The sequence below is a fragment of the Gymnoscopelus microlampas genome (assembly GCF_963454915.1).
Source record: "Gymnoscopelus microlampas genome assembly, chromosome: 1".
NCBI classification, from domain to species: Eukaryota; Metazoa; Chordata; class Actinopteri; order Myctophiformes; family Myctophidae; genus Gymnoscopelus; species Gymnoscopelus microlampas.
This window is the reverse complement of record NC_139962.1, coordinates 24,137,072-24,148,914: the sequence shown is the minus strand read 5'-3', so window position 1 is coordinate 24,148,914 and position 11,843 is coordinate 24,137,072. Positions and strand designations below refer to the sequence as shown.

At 43.3% G+C, this 11,843-nt stretch overlaps 1 protein-coding gene across 1 annotated transcript; it reads left to right on the top strand.

Moving 5' to 3' along the window:
- Window positions 1-371: 371 nt before the first annotated feature.
- Window positions 372-6,441, top strand: LOC311047700 (uncharacterized protein). Its single transcript, XM_084060507.1, has 2 exons — window positions 372-565; window positions 4,179-6,441. The coding sequence occupies exon 2, from the start codon at window positions 4,187-4,189 to the stop codon at window positions 5,834-5,836; it is 1,650 nt and encodes a 549-aa protein (XP_083916633.1). The 5' UTR covers window positions 372-565; window positions 4,179-4,186; the 3' UTR covers window positions 5,837-6,441.
- The last annotated feature ends 5,402 nt before the right edge of the window (window positions 6,442-11,843 follow it).

Genomic DNA, 11,843 nt, shown 5'->3' with positions numbered 1-11,843 from the left:
ATCATATGTCTGTCATATGACTGTCACCCCCACCTCCCTGATGTACAGTTAATTGAGTCATTCGATTTAGATGTCTCAACAGATAGAATATAGTGAAAATAGCAGATCGTGAGGCGTTGTGAGCTTGTAGATAAGCTATTTTCACTATTTTCACAAACTATTCAACCACCAACTGAACAGTAAAAAAAAAAAAAAACGAAACGAAAGAAAACATGAGGTATACAGTCTGTTCAATAAAGGCCCAATTTTCTTCCTGAGAAATATGTGCTTGTAATGGTAGTGGGTGTGCTAGGAAAGGAGGAGTTTAAAGGATGGGGAGGGTATAGATCGTAGTAGGTTGGGGTAGATTGTGATAACGACAGATGCCTAGAACACAGTGAGGGGCACAGCAGCACTCCTCGGTCAAAGCAGTCACAGATTGCACCTCGGAGAACGGGGCGGAATCTGTGCAGCTGTCAGTCGCCAAGGTTTACTTTATTATCATCATCAGTTCCAGCTGAAGCTTTGCAAGGAGTACAACAGATCTTCAAAGCAGTTTGTGAACGGATCGAAGCCACAAACACAGGTTAGTCTAAAACAGCCTCAGGAACTATTTTCTTTAGATGCAGCAATTCTGAAAGATGGAAAGAAAGAAAAATATTCTGACAATCATGTAGGACGGTGGTTCTCATAGTGGTCCTTGAGGGGGTCCCCAGCTAAATCATGGAGAGCAGGTAACCAAATGGACCCTTAGGCTATAGATCTTTAACTCTTGAGAGCGTAAAATGACCCTTGGGACACGGGTCCATTACGGGTCTATTCGGTTTCATGTTATGCTCAATAGTTATTATTGTTAAACATCTGCATTTACTTAAAGAATAGTTATTTTTGATCACCGTTTGCCTGTTCTCTCCTATGGTACCACATCAATACAGCATGGAATTGTGGACAAAATCGTATCCAACAACAACATATTCTACGTCTTGGGTCTCAGTCTAAATCTCATCAAATGGTGATGAATCCGTGGCTCAAATGCCGAATAAATAATGGACCTTGATATGAAAAGGGTTGAAAACCACTGATCATAGGAGACTGGGCAGCTCACCAATTGTTCTTTCCTTGAATGAAGCTATAATTCTTCCGCTGGCAGCTAATTTATTATTTTCTTTTAAATTGGCGTGGCTCTATTGCGTCTACTCAGCGATAATTGCTAGTATAGACCCCTATACATTTCCTAATCAAACACTGCGTATGCCACTAATGCATGACCTGTAGGGTAACTGGTTTCTCATAAAATAACAATGATCAAGCAAGCACGTCGCTGGTTTTATGTTTTATTATATGCCAGTAGAACAGCGATATTATGTTCAAATGGCCGTGAAAAAAGGGTAGCAGATTAGAGTGGGGTGCCTTGAGATGTGGGGGTGGAGTCTTATGGCCGTCAATCATGTCTGTCATCAATAGATTGTGCCTTTGATTCTTCATCGGTGACTTTAAAGGTAGCTCGATGCCAATGTGGATAATCAGCGACATATCTAATTTCTATGTAACTATTCCCACTTATTTATTTAGTGCATGTGCTACAAATGTGTTTTCTTTTTTGCGCACCTCCGTTTCCAACATTGTGCGCAAGAAATGCATTTAATAACTGCACTGAGTGCTGTTGATTGCTTCTTTGCGTCATTCGTTCCTAAATATATTGCCACACCAATAAAAAGCTGACAAAATGTTGGCCAATTAGTCCACATGCACGTTCTTAATAAGAATTTGAAAGGGTTCGATCGATGCCATAAGGCCCCGGTCACTGTGCGCTGATGGTGAATGTTCACAATCATAGCGTCCACCTTCACGCCAATCAGAGAATTGGTGAGCAGGCACTGTTCGGTGGTTATGTAAGGGAGACATGGCTGGTCATTTTTTTCATGTGTTGAGTGGACATTGTCATCTTGGCCTAGAGCAGTGGTTCTCCCCCCCCCCAAAATAATCATATCTGAACTGGGGACCCCCATTTTGTTCGACTTCGTTCCACAGATAAATATGATCAATTTGGCCAATGTTTTATAGTAGCATAGTTTGTTGATTACTTTTGATGCAGTAGGCCTATTTGGTATTTTCCCCCCTTTTCTTGAGTTATAAAAATGTCTGAAATTGTCACTTAACTATCATCTCTGGACCCCAAAAAAATGTGGGGACCCCCCTGGGGGTCCCGACCCACATGTTGAAAACCCCTGGGCTAAACGACCATTGCGTGCGTAATGGATGTGGCCTAGCCTAGCGCGTGGCGCATCCCGTTTTGATTGCTCCATTGCAGTACTATGGACAGCTCCGTGCCCATACCCGTCCCTTTACCGCAGTTCACATACTGTATGCACCCTGCAACTGGTCTCTTATTACAGTGGTGGGGTCCCCAGATGACAGTACAGTGACAATTTAAGGACTTTTAAGACCCTTTTAACCACAAATAAAGACCATTACTGCGTCAAAAGTAATCAACAAACTATACTATAAAAACTGGTCAAACACTGGCCAAATTGCTAAATAATATAGAAAGAGGCAAAAAAAAATGAAAATAGACTAACTACGAGCTTGTAGATTTGCTATTTTCACAATACTGTATGTATCTGAGTCAAACAAAATGTAATGCCTCAACTCCTACAATTCTAAGTGCTTGTCAGGTGGGGGGTCCCCAGTTCAATTATCATTATCTTTGGGGTTCATGGCCTGAAAATGTTGAGAACCACTGTCTTATGTATAGTCACTAATCTGACCTGCATGCATCAGAGCTAAATCAGACTCATAGCCTCAATAAACGTCCATGCTCATTCTCTATGCAAATGCATATGATGTTTGTTCATATTAAAACAGGTTGTTTGAGCTGTTCCATTCCCTGTGTCAGCTCTGGCATTTGTCTGAATCCTCAATCTGTCACTAAAGAGATGGACTTCCAGTTCCCTATTATCTAACCAAAAGGAAGTTACATTATTTGGTAATCATTGCTGTACAATGGATTCTCAGAACTGATTGGCATATAGCCTACAAACAGACAAACTACCATAGAATGTGCATAAAAGACTTGAGCTGTTCAGTTGTAGCACATTATATCCAATTTCAAAGATCTACACTTTGCTCATCCGTGCTTGTTCTGAATCCTAAATCCATCCAGGTTTTGCCTTGCTATGCACAGCACACTCTGGCAGTCTAGAGTAGGCTACTAGACAGAATAAATGCATGTCTTAAAAAGGCCCACACTAGAATAGGGGCCGTCTTGGCACACAACATTACCCAAGATTCCGTATGGAACCCTGTTGAGTCCTCAGATCTCAGAAAGGTTCCCATGTAGTGGTCATTTGTCTTCTAGCCAAACTGTCCTTGGCAAGGAGAAGTCTCCCAATTGGAATGCCCTCCTTTCCCCTTTCCAATAAAATCCTTTCTTGCAACTGAGGGGACTGAGTTGGTTGCAGAAAAGCTTTTTGTTTGTTACAACCATGGGCCTGTGGGTGAGAAACTAAGATATATTTAAAAAAGGCATTTATCTTGACAATACTTCTTAATTCTTATTATGCGGTGTGTGTATATACAGTACATTAGCTAGACATTCAACAAATGGACGTGTTTTGAGGAACTACAATTTTTTTTTCTTATTTGATTGCATACAATGGAGAGACAGAAAAAACAGGAGAGGATGTTTTGCATGTGATCATGGGATCAAGGTTTAGCTAACAGCCTGTGGTCTATTAGCTAAAACTTTATCCCATGTGACATTTGCTTTTCAGGTGGCTTTCAGAGCCTGGGCGCACCCATAAGCAAAACACTTATTTGAAGTGATCCACTGCATCACATGTTTTAAAGTAAATAGCCTCACAAGTCACTGTTATTTACAGTGTCATTTATTTTGCATTTTAAGTTTTCTTAAATCCGGTTAAACCATTTAAACCTGAGGCAGATTCTAAAAACGGCTTCTAAATCTGAAAAGCTTCAAATATGTATTCAAAAATTACAAAAGATGTATGTTGCTATATACTGTACTGTATATACAACTACCCAAAAAGGGGTTCCCGGATTGAACGGTATAGTTACGTAGAGGGTTTCCTGGTCTAAATGGGTTAAACGGTAAAGTTTAATACCCCCAACACTGAAGTCCACATATAAGGGAGACTGCTGATCCAATGTTAACTGACATCATTATCCACTTCCTATAGGAGACACCATGGGAGCCAAACTGAGTAAGAAGAAGAAGGGATATGATGTAAGCGACCCCAAAGAGAAGAGAGATGAGGTCACAGCAGCGGCTGTCAATGCGGTGGAGTCCATTCAACGCTCGGTCGAGAGCGCTGTACCAGCCCCAGTGGCTGAGGTGACAGCTGAGGCAGCCAAGGTGGTATCGGCAGCGGTAGAGGAGACTGTTAGTTCAGCAGTAGCAGCAGTAACGGAAGCTGTGGAGTCAGTGGTGGGAACCTCAGAAGAGCCAGCACCTACAGCCCCTGAGGAACCTGCTCCAGCCCCTGAGGAACCTGCTCCAGCTGCAGAGGAACCTGCTCCAGCTGCAGAGGAACCTGCTCCAGCTGCAGAGGAGCCAGCCGCAGCCGAGCCTGCTCCAGCCGCAGCCGAGCCTGCTCCAGCCGCAGCCGAGCCTGCTCCAGCCGCAGAGGAGCCTGCTCCAGTTCCAGAGGAACCAGCTGCTGTCACAGAGGAGCCAGCTCCAGTTCCAGAGGAACCAGCTCCAGTTCCAGAGGAACCAGTCGCAGTCCAAGAGGAGGCAGCTCCAGTTCCAGAGGAACCAGTCGCAGTCCAAGAGGAGGCAGCTCCAGTTCCAGAGGAACCAGTTGCAGTCCAAGAGGAGGCAGCTCCAGTTCCAGAGGAACCAGTCGCAGTCCAAGAGGAGGCCGCTCCAGTTCCAGAAGAATCAGTTGCAGTCCCAGAGGAACCAGCTCTAGCAGAACCCCCAGTGGACGAGTCCCCAGTCGTAACAGAGGAGCCTGCTGCTCCAACACCAGAAGAGCCTGCAGAGGCTGTGCCTGAGCCTGAACCTGTTGCTACACCAGAACAGGTCACCATAGAGGAGCCTGTCCAAGCACCGGAGCCTGTTTCAGAACCCGAGCCAGAGCCCATCCCAGAGACTGTTATTGACACTGTGGAGGAAGCAGTGGTACCAGAAACTGCAGCCGCTCCAGAACCTGAGCAAACAGCTGAGCCCGAAACACCCGTGGAGACACAGGCTGAGACCGAGACACCGGTCCCAGTTGCAGAGCCAGTAGCAGAGCAGCCTGTGGCAGAATCAGTTGCAGAGGTTGAGACAGAGTCAACAGTTGCTGAACCTGAACCTACAGAGCCCGCTGCAGCAGCAGTAGAAGAAGCAACAGCTCCAGAGAACTCTGCTCAGGCTGAAGTTCAGTCAGCAGTAGAGGAATTGGTCATGGCAGAAGCAGAGCCTGTCCCTGAGATTGTTGTCTCAGAATCAGCCCCTGTTGTTGAGGATACTGAAGAGGCTGAGGTGGTGGCGGAGGCCGCTACCGTGGCTGAAGAACCTGCTGCAGTCACCCCAGAGCCTGTGGTGGAAACCAAGATGGAAAATGGAGATATAGAGAGCCCTGCTGCTACAGAAGAGGTAGCAAAGATTGATGCACTGCCTACTGTAAACGGAGAGTGCAGTGTGTCTGCTGCTACTGATGAGCCACAATCAGAGCAATGTGTCAATGGTATTGAAAAGCCTGAGGAGATTCCTGTCAAGGAGCTGAGTGACATTGAACTGAAAAAGGACTTGATCCTGAGTGGGGCTATTCAGGAAGCTCCCGATGCGGTTTCTGACATGGTGGAGGCAATCAGTGCAACTGTCAGCCAAGCAGTTGACTCGGTCTGAAAAGATGGCATCTTTCAAAAATAATGTGAATTCCAGTTTTATCCTCAGATGGTGCAAATAAACTACACAACAATAACAACCACCGCTACACAGACTTTTTCAAATGTCTAAACCACCACAATGTTTCTTGTGGTAACTCAGGCAAAAAGGATTTTTATCTGGCTAACCAAAAATGAAATGCAACCACTCAAGAATATATATAGAGAGAATGAATAAGTAAGAGAGTGAATAAGTAAGTGTTCAAGAAAGATGGAAGCACAGAGAGGAGGCTTGTGTTTGTGGAAAGAGACAATAGGAAGCTAAATTGGACAGCACACTAAGAGGAAAATTACTGACCATTAACAATGGAAATAATGGATGGAATGAATAGTCTTGTCTTTGTGTGTGAGCCTGATGAATAATAAGAAATGGTTTATTTGAAATAGTGTTCCATATTAGTATATAATCTAATTTAGACTTTCACATATCCTTTCTGTAACTATATATATATATTAAAAAGCTATGGATGAAATGTTTTGGCCTTTTATAATGATGCAATCTGAGAGGAATGTTCATTTTAACTTGATGGCTTGGAATAGAGAATAATAAAAAACTGTCAGACTGTCTTTCTCCTTCTCATGCATTCTGAACATCGGTTATGTCGGGATTCTCTGAGGCAGGTACACCAAATTAATAGCAAGGTTTAGTTACCTTAACCCTATTTAGCTGTATTTTATTTTATGGTATTTACTTTAATGGTAGAATAAAATGTAAACCATGATCAGCAGTGAATCTTAGTGCAAGACATGTTTCAAGAGCTGAAAACAACCCATTTACTTTTCCATTATTTCCTAAAGGAAAAAAATAAGTATAATTTAGAGCAGTGGTTCTCAACCTTTTCAGGCCGCGACCCCCCAAAATAATTATATTTGAACTGGGGACCCCCCCCCACCCTGATAAGCGCCTGGTATTGTAGGAGTTGAGGCATAACCTTTTTGAAAATGGCCGATCTACAAGCTTGCAAGGTGTTGCAAGCTTGTAGATCGGCTATTTTCACAATTTCTGCCTCTTATATTATATGTTGACAATTTGGCCAGTTTTTATAGTATAGTTTGATTACTTTTGATGCAGTGATGGTCTTTTCTTTTTGTTGAGGTATTAAAAAGGTATACAATTTTCACTTCACTGTCATCTGGGGACCCCCAAAAAATCATGTGGGGACCCACAGGTTGAAAAACACTGATTCAGAGAACATGGAAGCTCTTTTACTTTCAAACAATGTGACCCACCATTGCTGCCACACACCAGCTCTCATGGGTCAGGGTTTGGTTGCATGTTCATATCGGTGAAGGGCAATGTCCTTCAGGCCATGGGCCAAAATTGCAAAATATTTGGGTTGGTGGAACCTGGCTGGCTGTTGGTTGGACAAACAGATGAATGAAGCTCAGTGTATAATACAGAGTAGAGATCATTTCATTTCTATAGGTCATCTTCCCCCAGCCCTTTCACTATTACATCACCATATACCTACCACTGAGGCTTCAACACTCCCAACATTTCACAAGGGGACCAAGAGGGGGAAGGGCCGGAATCCTTGCAAGAGAGGCAGGGAAAAGGAAGGGATAATTTATAGGCTAGGCTACTTTGTCAAACGGTCGTGTCACACGACAAAAATGCTGCATATTCAACTGAAGCACGTCTTTCAGTTGAAAATAGGCCTACGTCATTTTTGCTTGTTGATCGTTCGACGAAGTAGCCTAGCCTGTAACTGAGTCTGAAGAGTGGGGGGCAGGGGGATACCAAGAGGGGGATATAAGGAGTGGGGGTTGGTGTTCTGATGCAACACAGAGCAGGAGAAGACATATATGACAAATGAAATAATCTCTCCTTTGGTGTCAAACATTTTCACTACTTTTTTTCCTTCTTGTGTGGTTGCCATAATCGGGCAAGAAAAACTAGTTTGAGTGCAGAGGATTGAAATTAGCATGGATAAACAGGTTTTGACACCTACTTGATCCCTCCGTGTAGAATGTTGCCGAGCTTGCTGCTCACACAGCTATGTCAGAACAGACGGGCTATAAGGTCCCTCTCAAGAAGACGCTAAAGCTGCATTAACACGGGGGAGTTAAATGAGCTTGATAAGAATGTTTCTGTGTGGATTTAATCATCTGTGTGTGTGTGCGTGTGTGTATGTGTCTTTGTGGTATTTGTTTAGTTACAGCGTGAACACAGAATCCTGAAATATCCACTGGACTGTGAGTCCAAAATGTGAGAGAAGATTAGATCGCTATATGAAAGGTCCCCATACAGGTACCTCCAACTCTATAATGAGCTGCTCCGCATACCAGCTCTCTCCAGTTTCTTAAAAAAATACCCTGGCCCTTAGATTTATGAAAGGAATGTTCTGGGGAGAAGTTGGGGGCCAAGAGGATGAACTTGATGGCATGTTTTTCTTCTCCCTCCCTCTCTCTTAAGAAAGATGTCAAAATGTCTCAGTTTATATTTGTGGCAAAGGTTGAAAGGCCAAAAGGTCGTTACCTTGGATATATATATACGTATATATTTTTTTTCTTACTGTCAAAGTGAGATCTTCCATAGGATGGACTGAAAGCATGTGAAAGTTTAAGAAGTGTTTATATACCAACTTTCAATGTCAACAAGCTATCATGTTTATTAAAGGGAATGACAGCAGAGCATAATATTGTAGGTTCAGAATCAATCAGTTTTATTTTTCACATCACAGTCCTACAAGTGTAAAGCAGTGGGTGAACCTTTTTTCATGCATGTTTTGTAGTATTCTGTGAGAGGATTGAGGTTAAGAAAACAGGTTAAATGGTACAAATAAACATACATGTATACATATCAGATGTGAGAGCAGGTATATACAGGATATTTAGACCACTAGCACGATATACAGGTGTGTACATGTTATTTAGAAACATTAAGATCATATGCTGGTGTGTGCATAACGTGATGCCATAAGGCTTTGTAAAACAAAAAGTGGCAGTTGAATTCCCACTTATTAATTACTATAATGGTTCAAGGTTAGGGCTCTTTCATTAGTGCCATTTAAACCGACCTTGGTCTGCTTGTAACTCTCATTCAATACTTCCTTTGAAGCAGGGGTAAAGCAAAAAAAGAAAGAAGAAAAAAAGGGAAAAAAACATAAATGTTTCACAACCCCATCAGAGCAGTTATGCAACCAGTGACAACCACAGCCAACCCACAGCACGAAATATTAGGCTAACCTTTTTCTAATGGGAAGCATGGGTGTTTAAAATTAGTGCTCTTGCCAAACTGGAATTCATTTAATAATTGGGGGAAGCCGAGCCAAGTGAAGAAATTAAAATGAAATGCTTGAAATATCTCTCTCTCTCTCTCTCTCTCTCTCTCTCTCTCTCTCTCTCTCTCTCTCTCTCTCTCTCTCTCTCTCTCTTTCTCTCTCTCTCTCTCTCTCTCTCTCTCTCTCTCTCTCTCTCTCTCTCTCTCTCTCTCTGTGACAGAACAGGGTTCTTGTGTGAATCTTGATTTAAACACTGCCCTAAAGTTGCATAGTTTTAAAAGACCAGCTGCATTGCCTGGATACCTCAAACACTATGGGCTCTATAGAGAAGCTTTGGCACAGAGTGCAGACTGCCTTTCAGCCTCTCTTCATTCTGTGTGGAGACATGGCTTCCGTCTCTAGCCATCCCTAATTGATGCCTGGGCCAAGCGCAAGAAATGAGTGTAATGAGTTTAAGTGTATACATAATAAGTGTAAAGGCTGTTATGATGGCTTGTCCCGCTCTGTATGTCTTTCTGCAGGTGATTGGTATACAGTACGCATATGGTTCATCAGAGCAAATGCACCTGCATGTGGCGAGACATGAAAGTATGGACCTTGTTATTGGAATTGCTTTGCTAGGAAATAGCTAGGGTCCAAGTTTATTTCCTGTTGGCTACTGATATTCACCAACGCTGCAACAGGAAATAAACTTGGACCCATTTATGTTTATGTTGTCAAGTGTGAAAAGGTCTAGGAGAGGGCTGCAGTCTTTCCTGCAAACTCCTGTGAAAATTCTGTCTTCTTCTCAAGGCTCCCGGCCTGCATCATCCTCAGGTCCTTCTTAGGGAAGTTGTGTTGAGCAACAATTCTTTCCATCTCAGAAACCACAGTCTCACACAGCAGAATGCTCCCTGAAATATTATCTTAATGTTTGATTAATTTGAGACCGCACTGGAGATATGAAAGACAGCAAATTTAGGGCATGAGGTGGTAATGAGCTGCAAGACTATATAAAACAAGTCTGTTCAGTGTATTTAAGCACTGCATTAATTTCCCTTGACCCCTCTTGGTCAGTTTTGATATTTTTCTAAATGCATCTAAAAGTCTCCCTGTGTTATCATGCAACAAGGCGTAAAGATCCATGGACTTGAGGAAAGCCTGCACAAATGTTTAAGCTATTGGCTGAATTAGAGACATGCTTTCCCCCTGCTCTCGCCCCTCAGCTGCTGATGTTGCTAATAGGAATCAGGTGGCCACACTATGGCAACAACTGATCGGTATTTATTATTCAAGCAAGAGGGTGTCTGTCAGAGGAACTGTATGCACATGCAAGACTCATCTAGATCTCTCTCTCTCTCTCTCTCTCTCTCTCTCATCCCTCTCTCTCCCTCTTTCTCTTCCTCTTTCCCTCTCTCTCCTAGACACACACACATTGTCTCTTCCCCATTATGTTCTCTAAAACCGCCAGCCATTAAGATATGGTGACTGACACGATTATGCTGAACAAACAGCAGGACGTTGTGCACACATCAGCAAGCATAAGACGTTCTGTTTTCTGGTAACATCTCTCTCTCTCTGCGAAATTACATAAATACAACCCCCACCCCCTTCATTTATGTTTGTACTTCTAACATTTTTAGCATCTTCGACTCTCTCTCTGTCTTTATAGTTCCGGTTCTGGTCGACCACCCCACCCCCAACCACCCCATCTGGACCTATGTGCACTAATGCTGTCATTATCATGAGGGCAAGCAGAAGCCTATTAGTCAGAGCTCAGTGGTGGTAAGGATCTATATTGATCTGTGGGGTTAGTCTAATGGACACTGATTCCCCCTTCCCTTCTCAAAGAGCCCATCACCCACGCACGGACGCACGCACGCCCATATGCACGCACGTGCATATATGCATGCACTTTCTCTCTCTCTCTCTCACACACACACACACACACACACACACACACACACACACACACACACACACACACACACACACACACACACACACACACACACACAGGCTATTCTTTCTCTGCAGCTGCAGAGCTGAGTGAATGGCCACTTAACAGCTCTGTCATTCTCTTGGTCTATACCTTCTGTGCAGAAGGGGTTTGTGTGCGTAGAGAGGGAAATGTGCATGTTGGTGGTGTATGTGTATGTAAATAAACTGCCTTTTAAATGGCTGCAGGGGTGTACCGGGGATCTCTCTCGCTGCTCAAAACCAGAGCGAGAGAGAGAGAGAAATAGAGAGAGAGATTCAGACTCAATTTATTCCAGGCCATTAAATGGACTAGGAAATAGTATGGCTTCACGCACTAACACACACACACACATTCACACACGGACAAATGCACGTACGTACGCACGTACGTACGCACATACACACATCACACTTATCTAAATGTTTTCAGATGTCTATGAAGGATTTAAGGATGTTCCAAAGCGTGTGTGTGTGTGTGTGTGTGTGTGTGTGTGTGTGTGTGTGTTAAGCTCTCCAGTGCAACGTTGGATTTACCTTTCACTCGTCCCTCATCTAGAAAGCAATAATTAACCAACAGCGTTTGTGATTGCATCAGACCTTCTAGCGCTGACTGAAACAATGGTAGGGGGTACAGAAGGGGAATGTAAGCAGTGTGTGTGTTTTAGATTAGAGGTGGAAACTCTGTTCTGCTATGAGAAGTCACCTTCATGTAGTACACACACACACACACACACACACACACACACACACACACACACACACACACACACACACACACACACACAC

Bases quoted from the DNA above. Each gene is read 5' to 3' on its own strand.
- LOC311047700 (XM_084060507.1), top strand. From the start codon at position 4,187: ATGGGAGCCAAACTGAGTAAGAAGAAGAAGGGATATGATGTAAGCGAC.